We start from the raw sequence: 27,161 nt of genomic DNA, 5'->3' as shown, positions 1-27,161 counted from the left end.
ACAGAGCCATTTGGGTGTCCTTGATTGCAGGTAGAGCAAGTAATTATGAGAATATTAGATTATTCTCTCAAGTTTTGAGGAGTGGGGTGGTCAGATTAAATATAAAAGTAAAAAAGTCTTGCTTTAACTTCAGAGCAAGACCACATTTAGTGTACTATGTGGTTTTGAGGGATGTACCTATAGTGGAGGTAGTTCAGACAAGTTTTGCTGGGTTGATTCATGAGATGGTTGCTGCCTTGTGATAAATAGTTGAATGTTTTGCTCCTATATTCATGTGCATTTAAAGTGCAAGGTGACCACATTGGAATGGTAGAAATCTGCAGCTTGTCCTTTTCTTCACCACTCTTTCAAACTTTACCTTTTTAAAGTCTATATCAGAATCAGGTTTATTATCACTGGCATGTGACGTGAAATTTGTTAACTTAGCAGCAGCAGTTCAATGCAATACATAATATCGAAGGAAAAAATAATAAATAAGTAAATCTTATTCGGTATACTTTATACAGTATACTTGTATTGAATAGATTAAAAATCATGCATGAAACGGAAATGCTATATATTGGGGAAAAAAGTGAGGTAGTGTCTAAGGGTTCAATGTCCATTTAGGAATCGGATGGCAGAGGGGAAGAAGCTGTTCCTGAATCACTGAGTGTATGCCTTCAGGCTTCTGTACCTCCTACCTGATGGTGACAGTGAGAATAGGGCATGCCCTGGGTGCTGGAGGTCTTTAATAATGGACGCTGCTTTTCTGAGACACCGCTCCTTGAAGATGTCCTGGATTCTTTGTGGGCTAATATCCAAGATGGAGCAAACTAAATTTACAACCCTGCGCAGGTTCTTTTGGTCCTGTGCAGTAGCCCCTCCATACTAGACAGTGATGCAGCCTGTCTGAATGCTCTCCACGGTACATCTATAGAAGTTTTTGAGTGTACTTGTTGACATACCAAATCTCTTCAAACTCCTAATGACGTATAGCTGCTGCCTTAACTTCTTTATAACCACAAACTATATGTCAGGACCAGGTTAGATCCTCGGAGATCTTGACACCTAGAAATATGAAGGTGCTCACTCTCTCCACTTCTGATCCCTCTTTGAGGATTGGTATGTGTTCCTTTGTCTTACCCTTCTTGAAGTCCACAATCAGCTCTTTCATCTTACTGATGTTGAGTGCCAGGTTGTTGCTGCGGCACCATTCCATGAGTTGGCATATCTCACTGCTGTATGCTCTTTCGTCACCACCTGAGATTCTACCAACAGTGGTTGTATCGTCAGCTAATTTATAGATAATACTTGAGCTATGCCTAGCCACACAGTCATGTGTATATAGAGAGTAGAGCAGTGGGCTAAGCACACAACCCTGAGGTGCGCCAGTGCTGATTGTCAGCGAGGAGGATATGGTATCATCAATGCGCACAGATTGTGGTCTTCCGGTTAGGGAGTTGAGGATCCAATTGCAGAGGGAGGTACAGAGGCCCAGGTTCTGCAACTTCTCAATCAGGATTTTGGGAATGAAAGTATTAAATGCTGGGCTGAACAGCATCCTGATGTAGGTGTTTGTGTTGCTGAGGTGATCTAAAGCCGTGTGAAGAGCAATTGAGATTGCGTCTGCTGTTGACCTATTGTGGTGATAGGCAAAATGCAGTGGGTCCAGGTCCTTGCTGACGCAGGAGTTCAGCCTAGTCAGGACCATCCTCTCGAAGCATTTCATCACTGTCGATGTGACTGCTACTGGGCGATGGTCATTAGGGCAGCTCACATTATTCTTTTTAGGCACTGGTATAATTGTTGCCTTTTTTGAAGGCAAGTAGGAACTTCTGCCCGTAGCAGGGAGAGGTTGAAAATGTCCTTGGATATTCCAGCCAGTTGGTTGGCACAGGTTTTTAGAGCCTTACCAGGTACTCTACAACTGGAGCTTCCGCCTTGCGAGGGTTCACTTTAAAGACAACCTAACATCGACCTCTGAGACAGAGGTCACAAGGTCACCAGGTGCAACAGGGATCTTCACAGCTGTGGTTGTGTTCTTCATTTCAAAGGGGGCATAGTTCACCTGGTAGTGAAGCATCGCTGCCATTTATGCTATTGGGTTTCGCTTTGTAGGAAGTAATGACTTGCAAGCCCTGCCGGAGTTGTCGTGCATCCGATGTCACCTTCAACCTTGTTTGAAATTGTCTCTTTGCCTTGAAATAGCTCTCTGCAAATCATACCTGGTTTTCTGGCACAGGCCTGGATTGCCAGACTTGAATGCCATAGATCTAGTCTTCAGCAGACGATGTACCTGCTGGTTCATCCATGGCTTTTGGTTTGGGAATGTGCAGTAAGTCTTTGTAGACGCACACTCATCCACACAGGTTTTAATGAAGTTGGTAACAACTGCAGCATACTCCTCCAGGTTCAAAGATGAATCCCAATATGGTCCAGTCCACCGATTCAAAGCAGTCCTGTAGGCACTCCTGCGCTTCCCTTGTCCGTACCTTCTTGGTCCCCACTACTGGTGCTGCAGTCTTCAGTCTCTGCCTATACTCGGGAAGTAGAAGTACAGTTAGGTGATCAGACTTCCTGAAGTGAGGGACTGGAATAGCACAATAGGCATTCTTGATGGTGGTGTAGCAATGGTCCAGTGTGTTGTTTCCTCTGGTATTGCAAGTGATCTGTTGATGGTAATTGCTTAGTGATTTATTTTCAGACTGGCCTGGTTAAAATCTCCCAAAACAATGGTGAAGGCATTAGGATGTGCTGTTTCATGCATGTCTAATTTATTTTGAAGATACTATTACATTGGCTATGCAGCCAGTGAATCCCTGATCATTATAACTAAACTTTCATCTCTTCATTCATCATGTTAAACCATCCTATGATGGTAGAAACTGAGTTATTTAGTCTCGTTAACAATTTCAAGATCGCATTCTCAGTTTCCAATGTTTGGTATTGCAGGTCCTTAATGTGCAAGATTTGTAACACATTATTTTGGCATGCAAGTACGGCAAGTAATTTGGAAGGAAAATAGGATGTTATGAGAGAGGATTAAGCGAAGTGTCAGTCTACTTTGTCATTTGCGTGAGTACATGTACGTGCAGGTGCAATGAAAAACTTAGTTACTGCAGTATCACAGCCAGATTGCATCATATAAGCAAGAAAAACAAGAATAACTTGCATGCATTTATTTTACAAAACAATGCACTTAGAAGAAGAAAAGTATTTTAGTGCAAAACAATGTTTTCTCCTGATTAGGATTTTTGATGCTATATCTGAGGACACTGACCTTAAATTAGAGGTTCTCCTATCCTATTGGGATATGTGCTGGGCTTTAGAGGAATCCTGTGAGTTTGCATGTTTGGGAAAACTGTTAGCAGTCATAGGCTAAATTTATGTATTTGGTGAACTGCATCTTTCAGAAAGACCACCATACCAACTGCAAGTTCTGGATTATTTTTTAATACAGCTGGTTAAAGAATTTCAAGTATGCAGGAAAAAAAACCATATTCATGTTTGGTTATTCATATTAGATTTAATTTCTTTCAAGTTGGGCTTTGCTTCACTCTATGTAGATTTAATTGTGTTTCTGAATCATGACTGCTTGGAGCCCAATTCTAATGGAAGTCAAAGTGAGAATCAGGAAACACAAGTTTACTGGTTGATTGAATGCTTATGGGACAGTAACAGGTGATGACATAGTGCTTATTTGTCTTGATACATGTTTGGATTCAGTGAATATACCATCAATTCCATAAAATGAATAATTTGGGGATTTACACAGTACATTGGGCAGCCTGGATATTTTATATATTTTGTTTAAATAGATATTTTTTGTCTTTTAGTGTGTTGTAGAAAAGAGCAAATTTTAGATTTCTGCACATTCATTTTCCAAAATATTAAATGTTAGAGATTTTTGTATTTCATTAAAGAAAGTAACATTAAGTAATAGACCACTTTTCAAATTAAAAACTTGGATTACTCTGTAGGTATATACCACAGTACATAATGAAACAAAGGTAATAAATAAGTGCTAATGATCAATGACATAATGAGCTGAATGAACTAAACTAATTAACTGAAACTGAAATGGTTTTGGAAGGAATCAAATTGGGTGAAGAACAACCAAACTAAAAGGTGAGGGTGTGGCAGATGTGACAGTTTAAGTCATCAATTCTTACACCATGGCAGGAGTGAGCACAGCAACAAGATCCTGCATCAGCAAAGTCTCACCCAAGCAGAAATTTCATGACAGACAGGAGTTTCAAGATGTGCTGGCCTTGCTTTCCTGGAAGAAGCGCAAAGAAATGGGTAAGGTTGAGGACCCAAACACAGTGGTCAGCCATGGAAACTGGGTGTAGCAAATAAGAAATGCATCAAACTATCGTCTCTTCTAAATTGGAAGAAGTCCAACACTGCTGTCAGCTTTGAGCTCAGGGACCACTGGAATACTCCTCTGCAGTCTGGAGATGCCTTGTGAGAAGTGGTCTTCATGCAAGAGTTGCTGCCAAAAAACCATTCCTCTGAAATGGAAACAAAGCCAAGAGACTCACCTATACACAAAAACACAAGGACTGGGGTGCTGAACAATGGCAGCAAGAGCTCTGTTCCAATGAGTCACAGCTTGAAAATTCTGGCTCAAACAGGAGGCAGTTTGCTGTAAAAGAACTGGAGAGCATTACACGGTTGTGTCTGTAGCCAACAGTGAAGCATGGCGGAGATTGCCTGCAGGTTTGGGCTACATTTCTGCTAATGGAGTTGGTGATCTCGTCAGAATTAATGGAATCTTCAATGTTGAGAAGTACAAACAGATTCTCATTCATCATTCAATGCCATCAGGGAGGCGTCTGATCGGTCCCAACTTCATTCTGCAGCAGGACAATGACCCCCAATGCAAGGCCAAGATCATAAAGAACTATCTTCAGTGAAAAGAACAAGGAGTTCTGCAGCAGATGGTATGGCCTCCACAGAACCTTGATCTCAAACATTGTTGAGGCTGTCTGGGACTATTTAGAGAGACAGATGCAAGTGAGACAGCTAAGGTCTGCAGAGAACTGTGGCAAGTTCTCCAAGATACTTGGAACAACTTACCAGCCAATTTTCTTACAAAACTGCACAACAGTGTACATAAGAGAATTGATGCAGGATGGTCACAATAAATACTGATTGGATTTAGTTATTTTACTGTTTACTGTTCTTTAAAGTGTGTTTTTGATATTTAGAAACTTTTCATTATTTTTGAAACATCTTTGCTTTACAGATTTTTTTTCATGTGCGTAAGACTTTTGCACTGGTCTGTAGTTTGTGTTCAACTACTGTGCAACATGGCAAGTTTGTAGTCACTTGTGTGATCAAAATCTGAAAGAAGCACTATATAGGAACATCCACCTAGCAGTTTGGCTGAAAACCAAACTGAGTTTCTACAATGGGATCTAATGTGGTTGTTTGAAGCTTTTCTGTTCAGTTGCTGCATCTCTCTTGACTGTGTGTGGTATTGCAAAATTTTGAGGCAGTTGTGGAGCCATTTAGTTCCAACTTTTGATCAGTGTTCCTAACATTCAAGTATTTTGTAATATCAGATCGGAATCTCATTTAGTTTTCAAGTTTAAACGTTATTGGGTTAGTGATGAATGTACCAGCCGCGGACCGGTACCGGACCTCAAAGCATGTGCTACTGGGCTGTGAGGAAACGATATGAGTCAGCTGCACCTTTCCTCATTCCCTGTCGCGCACTGTTGAACTTGAACATAGGGTTGCCAACTGTCCCATATTTGCTGGGACATCCTGTATATTGGGCTAAATTGGTTTGTCCCATATTTCCCCTGCTAAGGTAGAGCGTTGCTATGAAACCTTTTGTGCCGAATGGCGTGAAGTGAAGAAGCAATTTCCATTAATTTATATGGGAAAAATTTTTGAGCGTTCCCAGACCCAAAAAGTAACCTACCAAATCATACCAAATAACACATAAAACTGAAAATAGATAACACTAACATATAGTAAAAGCAGGAATAATATGATAAGTACACAGCCTATATAAAGCAGAAATAATGTATGTACAGTATAGTTGGGAAGATGAAGGCAAAACCGATTTGTGGGGGGAAAAATCGGCACGTACGCGCATGCGCACGTCACGGATGTGCACACAGGTGCCCGCACAAGGCTTCATGGTCATGGTAGTCTTTCCTGGGGTAAAGTGTCCTGGGATTTGACTGCTACTTTTGTCCCTTATTTGGGAGTGAGAAAGTTGGCAACCATAACTGTAAAAGACATGTTGAGGTGAGTTTAACCCTACTTGAATACCCACACCCCCCCCCGCCCCACTCCCACCTGCTCGGCCAGTCCGGAAGAATATTGTCAATATTAAACCAGTCCATGGTGCCAAAAAAGTTGGGGACCCATGATCTAAAATATTCAGTTATGCTATCATTTTATATGACAGTTCAGTATTTTGGTTAGCATATTTTTTAGAATTATCTTTGAATGGATTTTCATGCTGTAGACAGTCTTGGTGCGCACTCTTTCTTGGTAGTCTCCTGAATTGACTTATCTGTAATGAGTATTTTAATTGGAATGGAATCATGGGAGTTATTTCCTTAAGTTCTACTATCATAATCCTATCCTGATTGCTACATGTATGGTTTTAAGGACTTGCACTTGTTCAACACACAGGAATTCAGTAGGCCACCAGCAACTAATGGAACAGAGTAAAGTGTTAATGTCTCAGACCAAGACCTTTCATCAGGACTGAGGAGGTCCTGATTATGAGTCCTGAAGAATCTCTGCCCAAAGCGTCGACTGTTTACTCCTTTCCATGGATGCTGCTTGGCCTGCTGAGTTCCTCCAACATTTTGTGCGTGTTGCTTTGGATTTCCTGCATGTGCAGATTTTTCTCACGTTTATGCACTAATTCAGGCGGTGATGGTAATCCCTTTTCTTCTACTGGCTCTTTGCTGGTTAGTGGTTGATGAATCAGCACTGCACCAGCCCATGGTCCCCAAGTATAGTGAATTGAACAACAAGATATAACTGAATACAGGTCATTGGAGGTAAAGAAACAACTGGTGGAAGAACTCAGAAGGTCAAACCACATCTATGGATGCACATACAACATGTTGAGTTGTGACTGAGAGAGAAAGTAGACTGTAAGAGGGAAAGCAAAAGACAGCTGAGATGGGGCTGGTAGATGAAAGGCAGACTCAGAATTTATTATTTGCCTTGGGTGGGAAATGATGAACAATTGGAACCAGATGGAGGGTAGGGAGGATAGGACAGAGAAAAGACCCAGATGGCTAGGTTAGTAGATGGACATGGGAAATTTGACACAGAGGGAACCTCAGTGGACAAATAAGAATGTGAAATGGACACAGTAGATTACTAGAAATTGAAAAATTTGATGTTGATACCTTTGGATTGTAGGCTATCCAAATGGAATATAATGTACTTTCGTTTAGTTAGGATTTAGCTTCACCATGGCAGTGGAGAAAACTGAGGACATGAGGAAGGGCAATTTGAAGTGACACACAGTTGCAACTTCAAGATAGGTGCAGGTCCACTGACAAACAGGTCATTGACACAGCATAATTACTAGCTCCTGGGCTAAAGTTGATTCTTCAAACTCAGAATAAATTCAGTGGATTATGCTCCTGGGTTGAGAACTTTGTTACCAAATGATAAAATGTAGCCACTTCTGTATAAATGAGATCATATATATCTCTGGCATCTTGCATTGCCACATAAGTTCATTTGAAGTAATGGAATCTGTTGAGACAAAAATGATCATTAGTAGCTAGAACAGACTGGTGTGGCCTTGTGAGCAAGAACAACATTTTCTGACATCATCTGGAAGATCTAGCATTTAGAACTTGTGATGGTGAGAGGTCTTCTTTGTGACCGTGTCTATCTCCTTTGTTTTGGTCAAAGGTTCCTTGTGGTTGGCTGCCTCTCCAGATGTCTGCTGGAGCTTTGGATGTCTGAAATCCCAGACCATTACCTCACTCTTGATAGAACATCTGGACAGGTCTGATCATGTTATTGTAGCTTGTATTTGCTCCAGTTGTTTGGAAATTCCAGAGGAAAAAAAAAATCAGCCTTGAGGCTAGCTGAATGCAAGGCTAATATTTTAAAATATCTTGGCAGACTTTGCAAACAAGAGAAAATCTGCAGATGCTGGAATTCCAAAGCAACACACACAAAGTGCTGGAGGAACTCTGCAGGTCAGGTAGCATCTATGGTAAAGAGTAAACAGTCAAAGTTTCTTGTTGAGACCCTTCATAGGTCTTGCTGAGTTCCTACGGCATTTTATGTTGGCAGACTTTATTTCTTTTGTGGTGTGAAGTCTGGTATGTAAATAAGAGTTGAAGCAAATATTGGCTAATAATTCTTTTTTTCATCTAGACTTCCTCAAAAGTTAGTACATCCTTCATAGTTGCACCATTTAGGTGAAGGATAATATAGCACATGCAAAATGTGCTAGAATCTACTTTGTTACGGGAAGTGCTCAAACTTGCTTACAAAAAGTTGAGGACTGTTATCTGACAGAAGCTGTCTATGATCCATGGGATGCATAACAATGCCTCAGATGATTCAGTCTTATAAGTAGGGGAGTTGTGTTGGAAGCACTTTAGTCATTTTGATTAGATGTTAATCACCTAAAGAACATAAACTTAGTTCACTTTAGCGTAGTGCACAAGAATTGCCGTCTTTGGTGTAATAACTCAGAATCACCGATGTAATGGTTCAGGATGTTGTGGGAATAACAGAGACATGGCTTCAAGTGGACAGGGCCTGGGAAATGAATATTCAAGTATATACGTCCTATTGAAAGGACAGACTGATGGGCAGAGGGGGTGGGGTGGCTCTGTTGGTGAGGAATGATATTCAGTCCCTTGCGAGGGGGGACATAGAATCGGGAGACGTAGAGTCAGTATGGATAGAACTGAGAAATTCTAAGGGTAGAAAGACCCTAATGGAGTTATCTACAGGCTCCCAAACAGTAGTCTGGATGTAGGGTCTAAGTTGAATCAAGAGTTAAAATTGGCATGTTGTAAAAGTAATGCTACAGTTGTTATGGGGGACTTCAACATGCAGGTAGACTGGAGGAATCAGGTTGGTACTGGACCCCAAGAAAGGGAGTTTGTGGAGTCCCTCCGAGATGGATTCTTAGAACAGCTTGTACTGGAGCCTACCAGAGAGAATGCAATTCTAGATTTAGTGTTGTGCAATGAACCAGATTTGATCAGGAACCTCGAGGTAAAGGAGCCATTAGGAGGTAGTGACCATAATATGATAAGTTTTAATCTACAATTTGAGAGGGAGAAGGGAAACTCGGAAGTGTCAGTATTACAGTTGAACAAAGGGAACTATGGTGCTATGAGGGAGGAGCTGGCCAAAGTTCAATGGAACAATACCCTAGCAGGGATGACAGTGGAACAGCAATGGCAAGTGTTTCTGGGAATAATGCGGAAGGTGCAGGATCAGTTCATTCCAAAGAGGAAGAAAGATCCTAAGGGGAGTAAGGGGAGGCCGTGACTGACAAGGGGAGTAATGGACAGTATAAAAATAAAAGAGAAGTATAACATAGCAAAGATGAGTGGGAAGCTGGAGAATTGGGAAACTTTTAAAGAGCAACAGAAGGTAACTAAAAAGGCAATACGCGGAGAAAAAATGAGGTACAAAGGTAAACGAGCCAAGAATATAAAGGAGAATAGTAAAAACTTCTTTAGGTATGTGAAAAGGAAAAAAAAATAGTTAAGACCAAAATTGGGCCCTTGTAGACAGAAGCGGGTGAATTTATTATGGGGAACAAGAAAATGGCAGACGAGTTGAACAGGTACTTTGTATCTGTCTTCACTAGGGAAAACACAAACAATCTCCCAGATGTAATAGCGGCCAAAGGTCCAAGGGTAATGGATGAATTGAAGGAAATTTATATTAGGCGGGAAATAGTGTTGGATAGGCTGTTGGGTCTGAAGGCTGGTAAGTCCCCGGGACCTGATGGTCTGCATCCCAGGGTACTTAAGGAGGTGGCTTTAGAAATTGTGGACGCATTGGTAATCATTTTCCAATGTCCTATAGATTCAGGATCAGTTCCTGTGGATTGGAGGTGGCTAATGTTGTCCCTCTCCAAGAAGCGAGGAAGAGAGAAAACAGGGAATTATAGACCGGTTAGCCTGATGTCGGTGGTGGGAAAGATGCTGGAGTCAATTATAAAAGATGAAATTATAACACATCTGGATAGCAGTAACAGGATTGGTCCGAGTCAGCATGGATTTACGAAGGGGAAATCGTGCTTGACTAATCAGCTGGAATTTTTTGAGGATGTAACTATGAAAATGGACAAGGGAGAGCCAGTGGATGTAGTGTACCTGGACTTTCAGAAAGCCTTTGATAAAGTCCCACATAGGAGATTTGTGGGCAAACTTAGGGCACATGGTATTGGGGGAGAGTACTGACATGGATTGAAAATTGGTTGGCTGACAGGAAACAAAGAGTAGCGATTAACGGGTCCCTTTTGGAATGGCAGGCGGTGACCAGTGGGGTACCGCAGGGTTCAGTGCTGGGACCGCAGCTGTTTACAATATATATTAATGATTTAGATGAGGGAATTAAAAGTAACATTAGCAAATTTGCCGATAACACAAAGCTGGGTGGCAGTGTGAAATGTGAGGAGGATGTTATGAGAATGCAGGGTGACTTGGACAGGCTGGGTGAGTGGGCAGATGCATGGCAGATGCAGTTTAATGTAGATAAATGTGAGGTCATCCACTTTGGTGGTAAGAACAGGAAGGCAGATTATTATCTAAATGGAGTCAAGTTAGGAAAAGGGGAAGCACAACGAGATCTAGGTGTTCTTGTACATCAGTCACTGAAAGCAAGCATGCAAGTACAGCAGGCAGTGAGGAAAGCTAATGGCATGCTGGCCTTCATAACAAGGGGAATTGAATATAAGAGCAAAGAGGTCCTTCTGCAGCTGTACAGGACCCTGGTGAGACCACACCTGCAAGATTATTAAGGGATTGGACACGCTGCAGGCAGGAAGCATGTTCCCGCTGGTGGGTGAGTCCAGAACCAGAGGCCACAGTTTAAGAATAAGGGGCAGGCCATTTAGAACGGAGTTGAGGAAAAAGTTTTTCACCCAGAGAGTGGTGGATATATGGAATGCTCTGCCCCAGAAGGCTGTGGAGGCCAAATCTCGGGATGCTTTTAAGAAAGAGATGGATAGAGCTCTTAAAGATAGCGGAATCAAAGGTTATGGGGATAAGGCAGGAACTGGATACTGATTGTGGATGATCAGCCATGATCACAGTGAATGGTGGTGCTGGCTCGAAGGGCCGAATGGCGGACTCCACCTATTGTCTATTGTCTATCAAGCATACTTACAGGGTGTTAGCTATTTCTCAAAATTCTGAAGCTTTTGATGCATTCTTGGCTTCTAGAATAGCCAAAGGTCTAAAACTTATGGAAAAATTCCAGATGGCTTTCAGATATATCAAATCATACCTAGTTTGTGGGCTTTGTTATGACTCTAGAACAGCACAGGAGTTGTGATCTATGGATCATTTTTAACAGGATATAATGTTACATCTCAAAGTTGGCCAATCACAGTTAAGTTCATGGACTTTGAAAAGAACAAGATCCTGTCTTAATTCAGTATTCCTACTGGTTGACATAAGTACACCTCCAAATTGTGACACTTGCAATATTGCTCCATCATTGTCCATTTGTGTTTCTTTTTGCATGGTAACCAAGATGGTGCATAGTCCTGAGAATGTATGTGATTACATAGCTGTGTGCTAGCAAAGTCATTGTCCTCCACTGGATTCACAATACTGCAATTTTTGACATTTGCTGACTTCAGCTTATCAATGGTCAATAGAGGTTCATGATGTCAGCAAATTGTAATCGTAGCAATATAATGTGAAATTTCTTGACTCCCAAAGTGTTTTTTTTCTCTTTTTCTACTTTAAACATGACTTCATTCACTTGGATGCCAGGATTCTGGAGGGGTAAGACAATTGAATATTCTATGCCCAGAGATAATAGATGCAAGATGGCTTTACTGATTCCATGTAGAGAAGAATAGCAAACAGGGTCTCAGTTACACACACAAAATGGTGGAAGACTTCAAGTCAGGCAACATCAGTGGAGGGGAATAAACAGTCGATATTATGACCTTAAACATTGACTGTTATTTCCCTCCGTAGATGCTTTGGAATTTGCTGAATTCCTCCAGCATTTTGTGTGTTGCTCAAGATTTCCAACATCTGCAGAATCTCTTGTGTTTAATCTTTTATGAATAGTAGTGTGAAAATCACTGGGTATTTGGAAGTTGGTGTTTGTATTGCTGAAGTGCATCTTCACTTTGTGGACGATTCTGTTTGGCCTCTTAGATTGATGCATCAAAGCTGACTGGGTGGTGAGGAAATGTGCTTTATCATTTGGCAAACCCAAGAATGACCCACTCTGCCATTTTGGTTGGTGCTGGTGTGATAACAATAGCATTCACTTTGTTAGTAAAATACAGACCATGACTGTCAATTTAAGATTTTCCCTGTAGAAGTGGGATGCAGGGGATTCGTTGCTACATCTACGACCAGTCTATTGAAGAAGATGGGGGTGAAGGGTCACTCCCTCCAACAAGCAATCAAATCCTTGTCAAATGCAGCAGAAGAAAGCAGCAATTGGATTTGGATTAAAAGGAAAGACAACTGAGCTGCAAGATGAAGACAGGAGGGTATGGAACTGAGGGGGTGTATCTGGGACGCCAGGTAGCACCGTTGAGCCCTCTGGAGACGTCGTAGGCTTATCAACGAAATGTCAAAGGAGGGTGCCCACCTGATGATCCCGATGACGTACCTACTCTCCCTCCTTGTCACCACTCCAAACCCACTGCCAACATCGAGAGTGCCAATTTACCATAGGGATTGAAACATCAAGTCCTAGTAGCTCTCCTCTACTAAAACAACAGGAATTCTGCAGATGCTGGAAATTCAAGCAACATACATCAAAGTTGCTGGTGAACGCAGCAGGCCAAGCAGCATCTATAGGAAGAGGCGCAGTCGACGTTTCAGGCCGAGACCCTTCGTCAGGACTAACTGAAGGAAGAGTGAGTAAGGGATTTGAAAGCTGGAGGGGAAGGGGGAGATGCAAAATGATAGGAGAAGACAGGAGGGGGAGGGATAGAGCCGAGAGCTGGACAGGTGATAGGCAAAAGGGGATACGAGAGGATCATGGGACAGGAGGCCTAGGGAGAAAGACGGGGGGGGGGGTGACCCAGAGGATGGGCAAGAGGTATATTCAGAGGGACAGAGGGAGAAAAAGGAGAGTGAGAGAAAGAATGTGTGCATAAAAATGAGTAACAGCTGGGGTACGAGGGGGAGGTGGGGCCTAGCGGAAGTTGGAGAAACAACGGGATCCCACCACTAAGCACATCTTTCCCTCCCCCCCTCTCTCTGCATTCCGCAGGGATCGCTCCCTACACAACTCCCTTGTCCATTCGTCCCCCCCATCCCTCCCCACTGATCTCCCTCCTGGCACTTATCCGTGTAAGCGGAACAAGTGCTACACATGCCCTTACACTTCCTCCCTTACCACCATTCAGGGCCCCAAACAGTCCTTCCAGGTGAGGCATCACTTCACCTGTGAGTCGACTGGGGTGATATACTGCGTCCGGTGCTCCCGATGTGGCCTTTTATATATTGGTGAGACCCGACGCAGACTGGGAGACCGCTTTGCTGAACATCTACGCTCTGTCCGCCAGAGAAAGCAGGATCTCCCAGTGGCCACACATTTTAATTCCACATCCCATTCCCATTCTGACATGTCTATCCACGGCCTCCTCTACTGTAAAGATGAAGCCACACTCAGGTTGGAGGAACAACACCTTATATTCCGTCTGGGTAGTCTCCAACCTGATGGCATGAACATTGACTTCTCTAACTTCCGCTAGGCCCCACCTCCCCCTCGTACCCCATCTGTTACTCATTTTTATGCACACATTCTTTCTCACTCTCCTTTTTCTCCCTCTGTCCCTCTGAATATACCTCTTGCCCATCCTCTGGGTCACCCCCCCCCCCCGTCTTTCTCCCTAGGCCTCCTGTCCCATGATCCTCTCATATCCCCTTTTGCCTATCACCTGTCCAGCTCTCGGCTCTATCCCTCCCCCTCCTGTCTTCTCCTATCATTTTGCATCTCCCCCTCCCCCTCCAGCTTTCAAATCCCTTACTCACTCTTCCTTCAGTTAGTCCTGACGAAGGGTCTCGGCCTGAAACGTCGACTGCGCCTCTTCCTATAGATGCTGCTTGGCATGCTGCGTTCACCAGCAACTTTCATGTATGTAGCTCTCCTCTACTAATAGCTTTGGCAGTCCATGATCTTTACAGCAATTTGCTGTTTGATATACTTACTGAATCTGTTATCTACAATCTGGACATGATTATTTCTGGGGTTGTGATATGATTTGTTATATAGATGCTGAAATCTGGATATCAACCATGCAGCAGGTAATATAATCCAGGTTTTAGGGCCCAACATGGCTAAATATCTTTACCTTTTTCCCATTTACAATGGTATTTGCCACTATCCAGCTTTTAGCACATTCAAAGTAAGAATTAAAGCCTCTAGATATCAAAAATTATGATAGCTGCCCAAGTGTTAACACTTATTGCTCTGCAGTTGAAGAAAATGTTGTGGCTGAATTGCTTACCCCAAAATCTGTGGGACAACGTTTTGCACTACCTGGGTCAAGATGGCTTCAATGTATTACCATTAATCTTGATAAATGTGTCACACTTTTTGCACATGCTTTATCTATTTGCTTGTGGCCATCTTTTGTTTCACTCTTACCCTGCTCCTGCTTTTCCTCCACTGGGTAAGCCAGCACTGTTAACTTCAATGTTGAACTACACAACTCAGTGTTGCTCTTCTACAGTTGCAACTGGACCTTTCTTGATGAACATGGAATTTTTCTTGCCTTGACTGCTTTGTGTATCTTCCACATTTTCTGAATGATTGGCATGGAAAGTTTACATTTGGATTTTCAGCATAACTTATGAATTAATGTATGTAGGTCGTTTTAAAACTATTAAGCATGCAACCCAAGGATGCATGCTTAGCCACTGCTCTACTCACAGCTTTGTGGCTACATACAGCTCAAACACCATCTATAAACTTTCCGATGACACAATTATTGTTGGCAGAATTTCATATGGTGATGAGGCACACATGATAGGTGAGCAGGTTAAGTGGTGTCACAACAACAACCTTACACTTAATGTGGACTTGAGGAAGGGGAAGTTGAGGAACACATACCAGTCCTCATTGAGGGATCAGCAGTGGAAAGGGTGAGCATTTTTAGGTGTCACCATCTCTGAAGATCTATCTGGATCCAGTATTGATGCAATTACAAAGAAGGCATGACGGCAGCTGTATCTCATTCGGAGTCTGAGGAGAATTAGTATGTCACCAAAGACTTGTAAATTTCTGCAGATATACCGTGGAGAGCCCTCTAACTGTTGCATCACCACTGCACAGGATTGGAAAAAGCTGCAGAAGTTCAGCCAGCTCCATCATGGGCACTAGTGTCCCCAGCATTGAGGAGATCTTCAAGAGGCAATGCCTCAAAAAGGCAGCATCCATCATTAAAGACTCCCATCACTCAGGACATACCCTCTTCTCATTGCTATCATTGTGGAGGAGGTACAAGAGCCTGAAGATACACACTCAATGTTTCATGAACAGTTTTTTCCCCATTGCCATCAGATTTCTAAATGGGCAATGAATCCATGAACACTACCTCACTATTTTTTCTTATTTTGCTCTTTTTGCACTACTGATTTAATGTAATTATAAAAATATATTATTGTACTTTTTTATTATTGTTTAATGCTGCAAACCAATGAATTTTACAACTTATGCCAGTGATATTAAACTTGATTCTGATTAATTACTGTTCTTGTGATTACAGTAAAGGAGAGCATGGATTGTTACATGTTTAAAATCTGATTGATTGTGGGGGGGGGGAGAATTTTAGGTTATACTCATTTTCTCTGCAGTTATGCCATACGCTGTCATTTGGCCCAACCAATTAATACCAGCAATTGTGCTCCACTTTCCGTCATTCCATATCTAAGTACTGTATATCATTGTAACTTTCAATTTCTTCCTTGCACAGATTATTTTAAATGTGTATATTCCACTTTCTTCAGCTGCTGGCTGTGACTGTGTTTTGCATTCCCACAATGCTTTGAGTAATGAAACTTCCAAATTCTCTATATAGTGAACTATCATCTTAGTATAGTCTAGGGCTTTACTTTGTAGCAGTACAAGAACACTTCATACTCTTATAGATCTCTTGCATCATTTCTTAGCTACCTTTTCTCAAGGGCAAAGAGACTCAGCACTTTGTATCTTTCCTGAATGTGTATTTTCCTTGCTTTTCTCATATCTTCTGTGTCATTCTTTTTGGTGTCTTCTCCAGATTCTCTGTTCTTTTACAACCTGATGATCAGACTTGGTGCACTTTTCTAAATGTCGTTTAACCATGTTTCAATGTAGATTTGACTTTGTTATTTCAATGCTTTTCCAGTACAAGTCAATCCTAGTGCATCGTCTGTACCTTTTTTTTGACTTACGATCATCTGGCATGACCAAGTGATTCTTGGTTCCAAGTTCACTTTATTCTTTCATCCCACTTAGGCTTGTGATCTCACTGTTCTTCCAAAAAAAAACTTACCATTTTTAAGAATCTTTTAAACTGGTGCCGTTCTGTTGTTCTGGATGTTGAAAAAAAATCCTGTCTCCATACACATTTGCTCAGATGTTGAATCTTAGCGCTGTTACTTTAGAACAACCAAGTCCTTCCTCTCAAGTCCTCTCCCCTCCATCATTGCTGTGATATTATGAAGATAATAATGAGGCATAGGAGTGAAGGCAAGAGGTCCTCTGATCTCATGTTCATTGGATTGTGACTTCTGGGTGGTCAGTTGATTATGAATGATCCCTATTACCTCCATCCTTGATGATATGAAATCTACAGGACCCTTGAAGGAGAAGTAGCGAGGTGTTTGGGTAGGCATGGGATTGTGTGATTGCAGTATAGTCGTGATGTCTCACAGGTATAAAATTAAAGTTGACTTCTTTCATAAAAAGCTATTATCTGCTTTGGTAACCTGCCTCCTGGTTTAGGACAAGGCTGTGATAGCAGGACTGGTGGAAACCATTCCATCTCTGGATTTGCATCTGTTCGATCTAGTGCAGTATATTGCCCTAAAACTGACTGGTTTATTAGTCTGTCCTGAACATTAACATCTGGGCCACATGGAGACATAGAAATGTTCAAATCTGGACTTGTTCACCAGATTTGGTGAAATAGAGATGGGGGTAGAGTTTTAAAAATGGATGTAGCTAAGAGATGGTGAAAAATAATCTCTGAGGAAGTTGAATTTAGATTTGCCATTGAATGTTATAAGAACTTAGCATTTTTGATTTCATCAAAGAATATTCATATTGCATTGGGATTCTTTTAAATGAGATTTAAAAACAAAAAAATCCATACATATCTTGAGAATTATCCAATTAGGGCGCGAAAGACAATTAAAATTTCTATAATTCAGAGGTAAAGTAACTGTTTTGAGTTATAAAAATGTATATCTTTGTTTAATTGTGTTGCAGGTGGATTTTCTATTGTGTTCTTAGTTCGAACTCATGGCGGTGTCCGCTGTGCCCTGAAACGCATGTATGTTAACGATGCACACGACTTGAATGTCTGTAAAAGAGAGGTTACTATTATGGTATGTTCTTTTAAAATTCTGGGGCAAAACATTGAAATAAATTGCAATTAGTGTTGAGGTTCTTGTGATACCTTCAAATCTCCTGTATAGTTTTAAAAGCTGTAAATTTGGGATGCCTACATGCGTGCTGTAGAATGTGAAGTCTTTAATTTGTGGAGATGCCTAAACTGTCAGTTGTTTTCTTTGGGACTGCTCGCATTACCCTGGGCAATGACCATTTGGATGGCTTCTTGTTTGAGTAAGATTGCTTACCTGGCCACAAATGGATGATTTGAGTTTATCCAAACTTTGATTTCACTTGAGATGTTTTAAAAGAAAAATACTTTTGACTTGTGTTTGATCTGTGATTTTGGTTGTGGGTGGGGAATTCACTACATTGTGTTATGACGTGCTGTGCGATGTTTTAATTAGAATATAAATGTGTAACACAGATAAACCTGTAATACCTTTTAGTGTAATTAGCTTATCTTTTTAAAATCCTTTAGAAAGAGCTTTCAGGCCATAAAAATATTGTGGGTTATTTGGATTGTGGAATTACGTCAATTGGAGATAACGTCTGGGAAGTGCTTATTCTAATGGAATACTGCAGAGGTAAGAATGAGTTGTCTCCTCATGAAAGTTTTGCTTTTCAATAGTTTGATACATTTGTTATCAATTTCATTACTTTAATTGTGTTCCTTCTTTGGACTGTTCATTAGAAGCTTAGTGAGACATAGCAATGAACTACCAATATTTATGATTTTCGTCAACTGCCTCAGTAGACCATACATAGGCAAATTTCGTCTCAATTTTTTTTGTGAGCATGTCTGCACTCATCCAAAAAGATTTCAGAACTGAAAACTGTCATGGTACCTAATGCTTGCCATTCTGTGAAAATTCATCAGCTGAATTCAGTGAATCCAAAAGGGTGTATCACATGGTCATAACCATTGTTGTCTAATTTGCACCCCAGCCTGCCTTCTATTTTCCTTTCTGCTTCTCATTTGCAAGAAACACATTCTTCCATAACGTTCTGATTTGCTACTCCCCCAATTCATTTTCTCCTTCCATGGTACTTTCTGTGTAACTGCCCAAAACTGGATCTTTTACTCATTGCCCAAGCATATTTCCCAGGTGAAACAATAATTGTCTTTATACGTCCTGAGTTTAGTATGTTGTATGTTGTGTGTGATGTTTGGGAGAGATTCGGTGTAGTTCATGATTTTGATACTACATAATACCATTCAATCTGTAAGCATGATTCTAATTTGTAGCTGTGTATTCCTTGAATCCTCCATTCCTTTACCATTGCAGCTGGGAATCTTATTAAAGTTATTGAATAGATAAATGCTTTAACTTTTTATTTGTTCTGTAAAAACTTTATAGATCAGGGAATTTGAATGAAGCATAAATGAACTTTCAAAAGCTACCCTAAGCCATGATTAAATGTTAGCTCACATATAAAGCCATATCCCTTGAACATTTAAAATGTATATCTACAACTAAAAATATTGCTGGCTCTGACAATCCAATTCAGCATGGGATCTATTCCTTGGTTTTATTTCACAACTCCATGAATGTTAATGTTTGATGACACCTTGGCTGATAAGTTAGTCTCATGTTCTGCTCTCCAGTTACCAAGTTATTGTTGCATGAGAATTTTTCAAAGTAATTGATTCCGCAACTGGTTTGATAACATTTATGACGTTGGATATTAGAGCTCCTGTGTACTGATGCCATGATGATATTCAAAGTTGAGAAGGGATTTCAATTACATTTTTGTAGGCAGCTTTCTTTGAGGTTAATGACAAATGCTTTACTACTGCCCAAGACTTTGAGCTGTATCTGTCTGCACAAGCTGCAGGTCCTAATGTTGTTATAATTTCTCTACTATCTTTAGTTGATTTTGAAGAATGTCAGCACTGAATATTAAAAACTTCAATATCTTTAAAAACTAAGTGATAATTATACATGATGAGCATTGTTGTATTAAAATTTGCTTTTGTGCAGTATTTTGTTTTGCTTGTCCAATGATATTGTGGAACTTCATTATGTGTGTTTGACATAAAAACTTGATGTGTACTGTTTTGAATTTGAAGTCACTAATTTTTGCAGAACTCTCAATTAAGCTTGATATTTATTTGATAGCGGGTCAAGTAGTGAACCAAATGAACCAGAGACTACAGAAAGGTTTTACTGAAAATGAAATTCTGCAAATTTTCTGTGATACCTGTGAAGCCGTTGCAAGGCTGCACCAGTGCAAAACCCCGATCATCCATCGGGACCTGAAGGTAAGGAATGCTTTGTGGTAAGCGTTCTGTTCAGTGGTGAAAAATCACAGTGCATTGTGTAAAACCCCAATCATCCACAGGGACCTAGGGTAAGAAATGCTTTGTGGTAAACGTTCTGTTCAGTGGTGAAAAATCACAGTGCATTGTATAAAACTGAAGTTTCATCAAAGTCAAAATAAAATTTATTACCCAAGTATGTATATGTTACTAAATACCTTGAGATTCATTTTCTTGCAGGCAGTTACTAGAGAATAGAGAAATGCAATAGAACAAAAAAAAGCTGTAGATAAGATCTGACAAACAACCAATGTACAATAGAAGACAGATTGTTCAAATTAAAAAAAATGCTCAGAATGTGATTTGTACAGTCCTTGAAAGTGAGCCTGTAGGTTCTAGAATCAGTTCAGAGTTATGGTGAGTGAAGTTATCCTCACTGGTTCAGCAGCATGATGGCTGCAGGATAATAACTATTTCTGAACCTGGTGGTGTGGGACTAAAGGCTTCTGTACTCCCTGACTGATGGTGGTTGCGAGAAGACGGTATGGCCTGGATGTTTGAAGGTCTTCGATGTTTGATGTTGCTTTCTACTGCACCAGTCTATGAAAATGTGCTCAGTGGTGGAGAAGGTTTTGCCTATGATGGACTGGGCTGTATCCACCACTTTCTGTAGTCTTTTCCATTCTTGGGCATTGGTTTTCCTGCTTCAGCTTGTGATGCTGATCTCTTAACCTATCATATTTTAGATATGAGAGTCATACCTAGGCTATGGTTATAATCCTCTTCATATTATACTTTTGTGTACAAGAACTGATTTGACTCTCAGTGCTGTTAACTGATTGAAGGCAATTGTAGAACAAATACTTGATTCTAGCACTTGCAAGGTTAGAGAATAGTTCAATACGTATTGTCCCCTTTATTGCTTGCTTTTAAGCAAGGCTATGCATATTCAGATGAGATTAGGCTTGACTACAGTAGCTCTTAAAGCAAAAACTTTCTAAAGTTTAATCCAATTTGTAGTTCAAAATTTTGAGGAAGATTGGATTGCTACATTCTTGGAACTCTGTATCCTGGGTGCCTGCAGGGCAAAACTAAATGTAGAAAATTGAGAGGAAAAAATGAGCCTTGGTGTGAGTGTTACTCTGACCTACTGACTTAAATAGGAAGCCCTGCATTTTTCAAGGGACTAGGAAATTAATTTAAACTGATATGTTTGAAGTAATAACCTTTGGAGAAAAATGAAGGGGTTCTTTAGGATTGGAAACAGACCAAAGCAAACTTGAATTAAGATAATGTTAAAGGGTTGATAAATTCATTTCAATAATAAGGTAACGTTAGCTTTTCTATTTTGGTAGTTTGAAGTCATCCAAGCTCTAATCCTTCATTCTAACTTCCACCAAGCTTCGTTCATTGCTTATCCCAATTGTTGACCAATATTGACTTTAATCAGAAGCTCAGTTTTATACTTCTCTCTCCTATTTTTAGATATCTGTGAGGCTGTTTTTATTTTTGATACTTTCTGCCTAATATCCCTCTGAAATCACCATTTCCAAATTTTCTTATTGTTTAGTCTCTCCATAATTGGCAGGCACAATTTTAGCTGCTGAGGCACTAAACACAATTTTGTTTTGATGTCAAATTGTTTGTAATTTTGCAATATTGAAGGTACTATATAAGTCATAGTTATACTGCATGGAGAGAGATTCATCTCAGCCAGCTCCGATGTCTTCTACAAAAAATCCTATCTTCCTGAGATTGTCCCATGTTTCTGTTTTCCTTGCCTATCCCTGTGTAAGACCATAAGATATAGGAACAAAATTAGGGCATTTGGCCCATTGAGTCTACTCCACTATTTCGACATGGCTGATAAATTGCGCTGTCCTGCCTTCTCACCATATCCCTTCATGCCCTGATTAATCAAGAATATAATCAACCTCTGCCTTAAATATACCCAATGCCTTGACCTCCACAGTGGCCTGTGGCAACGAGTTCCTCAAATTCATCACTCTTGCTACAGAAGGTTCCTCATCAATCTAAATGGTTATCCCTCTGTTCTGATCTATGTCCTCTAGTGTTAGACTCCCTCACCTTAGGAACCATCCTGTTGGCATCCACTCTAGTGAGGCCTTTCAACATTTACTAAATTTCAATACGGTCCCCCCTTGTTCTTTTGAATTCCAGCAAGTACAGGCCTATAGCCATCAAACGTTCATCATATGATAAAGCCTTTCAATCGTGGAATCATTTTCATGAACCTCGTTTGAATACTCTCCAATGTCCGGACATCCTTCCTTAGACAAGGAGACCAAATCTGCTCTCAATACTCCAAGTGATGCCTCAGCAGTGCCTTATAAAGCTTCAACGTGGCATCCTTGTTTCTAAATTCTAGAACTCTAGAAATGAATGCTAACATCACATTTGCCTTCCTCACCACCAACTCAACCTGCAAATTAACCTTTAGGGAGCCTTGCATGAGGACTCCTAAGTCCCTTTACACCTTAGATTTTTGAATTTTCTCTCCCCCTTAGAAAATAGTCTACACTTTTATTTCTTGTACCAAAGTGCATGACCATACAATTCGTAACAATGAATTTCATCTGCCACTTCTTTGGCCTTTTTCCTAATCTGTCCAAGTCTTTCTCCAGCATCCCTGTTTCCTCAACACTACCTGTCCCTCCACGTATCTTTATATCGTCTGCAAACTTGACCACAAAGCCATCAGTTCCATCATCTATATCATTAACATACAATGTAAAAAAAAGCAGCGGTCTGAACATCGACCACAGCAGAACACCACTTATTCACCAGCAGCCAATCAGAAGTGATTCCCTCTATTCCCTCTCATTCCTCTTGCCAATCAGCCAATGCTAGTATCTTTCCTGTAATGCCATAGGCTGTTGTTAAGCAGTCTCCTGTGCAGCACCTTGTCAAAGAGCTTCTGAAAATCCAAAATTCACCAATTCTCCTGCTTTGTCTATCCTGCTTGTTATAACTTCAGAGAATTCCAATGGATTTGTTAGGCAAAATTTTTCCTTAAGAAAACCATGCTGACTTTGACCTGCTTTATCTTTTTGCCTCCAAGTACTCCAAAAGCAATTGCCTTCAAAATCTTCCCAACCACTGAGATCAGGCTAACTGACCTATAATTTCCTTTCTTCTGACTCCCTTCCTTTTGAAAGAGTGGAGGGAGATGTTCCAGTCCTTTGAACTATGCCAGAATCTATTGATTCTTGAAACATCAATACTAATGCCTCCATAATCTCTTCAGTTTTTTCAGAACCCTGCAGTGTAGTTCATCTGGTCGAAGTGACTTGTCTATCTCAGACCTTTCAGTTCTGTAAACATCTTCTCCCTCGTAATAGCAACTGCACTCACTTCTGTCACCCTGACATGCTCGAACTTACGGCATACTGCACGAGTCTTCCGCAGTGAAAGCTGATGCAAGTACTTATTCAGTTTGCCTGCTATTTTCTTGTCCCCCATTACTACCTCTCCAGGAGCATTTTCCAGTCATTCATCTGCATCTGCAGATTTCCTCGTGTTTCCAGTCATTCATTATCTAGTTTTGGCTCTCTTTTACTCTTTTTATATATATCTGAAAAACCTTTAGGTATCCTCTTTGATGTTATTGGCCTGAATATCTTCATATTTCATCTCCCCCCCACCCCCATGGCTTTTCTGTTGGTTTTTAAGTTTCCCAATCCTATAGCTTCCCACTAATTTTTCCTCTATTATATGACACTTTTTTTTTGCTTTTTTTTTTATTGACTTTCACTTCTCTTGTCGGCCATGATTGTGTTATCCTGCCTTTAAAATATTACTACTTTTTTTGTGATGTATCTATCCTGCTCTTTTTGAATTGCTCTCAGAAACTCTAGCCATTGCTGCTCTGCCGTCATCCCTGTTAGTGTCCCCTTCTAATCAACCTTGGCCAGCTCCTATAATTCCCTTTACTCCACTATGATATGATTACATCTAACATCAGCTTCTCCTTCTCAAACTGCAGGGTGAATTCTATCATGTTATGATCATGGCCTCCTTAAGGGTTCCTTTACCTTAAGTTCCTTAATGAAATCAAGTTCATTGCACAATACCCAATCTAGAATAGCTGATCCCTAGTGGGCTCAACCACAAGCTGCTCTAAAAAGTCATCTTGTAGGCATTCTACAAGTTCCTTCTCTTGGGATCCAGCACCAACCTGAAACGACCTGAATATTAACATCCCTCATGGCTGTCGTAAACTTTGTCCTTTTAACATACCTTTTCTATCTCCTATTGTATTTTGTTGTCCACATCCTGACAACTGTTTGGAGCCTGTATAGAGCTCTTATTGGGGTCCTTTTACCCTTGCAGTTTCGTAACTCAACCCACAAGGATTCTAAATCTTCTAATCCTATGTCACCATTTTCTAGGGATTTGATTTCATACTTTACTAACAGACCTACGCCACCCCCTCTGCCTTACCTGCCTGTCCTTTCGATACAATGTGTATCCTTGAATGTTAAGCCCTCAACTATAATCTCCTTTCAGTCACAACCCAGTGATGCCCACAATGTCATACCTGCCAAAAACTAACTGCATGTCAAGATCATCTACCTTATTCCATATACCACGTGCATCCAAATATGACATCCTGCATTATATTCATAAAATACTGCTCTGTGTGTGTGTGAGCGGGGGAACCTGCCTTCTGATCCACTTTAAATGTTCCTCCCCACCTCATTTTAAACCTTTGTCATCTAGTTTTATATTCCCCTATCCTTTTGGTGGGGGAAGAACAGCTATCAACCCTTTCATCATCTTGTAATTCTCTGAGATCATCCCTCAACCCCTGCATTTCAGTGAGAACAATCCCAGCCTATCAGTCTCTTTTTGTAACTAAGGCCACCCATTCTAGGTAATATCTTGATGAATCTGATCTTAACTCTATTGAATGCTACCACTTTCTTCCTATAGTGTGGTGACCAGAACCATCACAATACTCCAAGTGCTCCCTAGCCAATGTTTTATCTAGCTGCAGTATGACATTGCATCTCCTATGCTTTAATGCATCAGCCTATGAAGAAAAGCATTGTCCTATCCACTTGTCACACCATTTTCAGGGACGTAAGAGCTTGCACAACTAGGTCTCAGTTATATGTATGTAGACTGCTAGGGACCCTGTCATTTGCTGTACGTGTCTGGATCATAGGTGACCCATAATGCATTACCTCACACTTATCAGATAATTTTTTCCCTATCACTGCTCTCTGAACTTTCCTTTTGATCTATGCCCCTTTGTATACAAAGGCAATTATCCTCATTGTCTACAACTCCACTGATCTTCAAGTTGTTGACAAACTTGTCAGACCACAGGCCTTCTCATGTCAGTTCTGTGACAAAGAACGAAGGTTCCACTACTGATTCCTTGACATGCAGGGTTTCTTCAAAAGCTTTGTTACAGTCTCTATATCATATCTTCTGTCTTGATTTCATCAAGTTTCTTAGTAACCTCAAAAACTCACCAGATTTGTGACACAAGATTTCCTATGCAGAAAACCATGTTGACTTCCCTTTAACGAGTCCGTACCTTTCTGAGTGATCATAAGCCTATAACTGAGTATTTTTCAATGGTTTTCCTACCATTGATATAAGGTTCAGTAGACTGTAGCTTACCCCTTTTACCCTAGAATATGGAATCATCAGTAGCTGGTCTCCAGTCTTCCTGCACCTCACCCACAACCAAAGGTGTTGCAAGCTATTCATACATGGCTGCACGGCCAAACACCCAAGCAATCACATTGTCAGGTTTGCTGACGATATGGTAGTGGTGGGGTTCATCAACAATGTTAAGACAGGGTACAGAGTGGAGGTGGAAGCGATCAAGACTTGGTGCCAGGCAAATAACCTTTTCCTCAATATCAGCAAGACAAATGAGACAGTTAATGACATTAGGAAAACCTGAACCCCTCTTCAAATTTGTGGTATAGCAGTGGAAACTGTGAACAATTTCAAACTCCTGGGAGTGTATATTTTGCACAACCTCTCATGGTTACACAACACCTATCCACAGTCAAGAAAACTCACTAACACCTCTACTTTCTAAGGAGGCTGGAGAGCTAATCTATGCCCACAAATACTCATGACCTTCTATAGATGTGCAGCGGAGAGCATCTGAACATGCTGTGTAACTGTGTGGTATGGAAACTGCACTGAGGACAGGACAGGAGGGCTCCACAATGGGTAGTAAAAACTGCCCAATGCATCACTGACACAATGCTACCTGCTATCAAGGACATACATACAGAAAGGTCCAGGTAAAAGGTCAATAATATAATGAAGTATCCCACACACCCTCTTCATGGACTGTTTGTCTCACTCCCATCCAGTAAGAGGCTGCACGGTATCCAGCTATTTCCACTAGTCTCAAAAACAGTTACTTCCTCCTATGCCGACAGGCTGATCAATACTCCACCCATTAACAATCACCACCACTGCATACACATTCACTAGTGTTACTTTATATACATACAATCAATCTATTGAGAAGGAGCAGGAACTGGATGAACTCTGGATCATTTGGGAGGCTGAGAGGGTGATAGATAGGACATATAGAGAGGTAGTTACACTCGAGGTGCAGGACACAGGAAACTGGGTGACAGAAAATCTGCAGATGCTGGAAATCTAAGCAGCACGCACACACAAAATGTTGGTAAGACCTCAAAGTCAGGAATCAAAAGGTTGAGCGTGGTGTGACTGGTGTCCGAAGCTGCATATATTTCAGTGCAAGAAGTATCGTAGAAAAGGCGATAATAGTGCTGAAGGTGAGCTCAGAGAATGGATCAACCCCTGGAATTATGATTTGGTAGCCATTAGTGAGACTTGGTTGCAGGAGGGTTAGGACTGGCAGCTCCACATAGCGGGATTCCATAGTTCTAGACGTGACAGAGCAGGAGAGACAAAATTGGTCCTCTGGAAGATCAGAATAATAATTCATGTGTGGAGCCAAAACAGACAGGGGAGATTTTAAATGAATTCTTTGCATGTTTAGTCGGGAGACATCCAGAGTCAGTAGAGGTGAGACAAAGTGGCATCAACTTCATGGACCCTTTACAGATTACAGAGGAGGAGGTGTTTGCTACCCTTGGGCAAATCA

General features: G+C 40.9%; 1 protein-coding gene across 1 annotated transcript in view; it reads left to right on the top strand.

Moving 5' to 3' along the window:
• Window positions 1–27,161, top strand: part of bmp2k (BMP2 inducible kinase) — a 99,482-nt gene that overhangs the window by 26,328 nt on the left and 45,993 nt on the right. The window contains exons 2-4 of the mRNA XM_063043533.1: window positions 17,641–17,759; window positions 18,245–18,350; window positions 19,887–20,029. Of these exons, the coding sequence (XP_062899603.1) occupies window positions 17,641–17,759; window positions 18,245–18,350; window positions 19,887–20,029 (368 nt within the window). The remainder of the gene's footprint in view (window positions 1–17,640; window positions 17,760–18,244; window positions 18,351–19,886; window positions 20,030–27,161) is intronic.

This window comes from Mobula hypostoma, chromosome 3 (genome assembly GCF_963921235.1).
Source record: "Mobula hypostoma chromosome 3, sMobHyp1.1, whole genome shotgun sequence".
Taxonomy (NCBI): domain Eukaryota; kingdom Metazoa; phylum Chordata; class Chondrichthyes; order Myliobatiformes; family Myliobatidae; genus Mobula; species Mobula hypostoma.
Note: the sequence above shows the minus strand (reverse complement) of the source record. Positions and strands in the feature narration are given on the sequence as shown.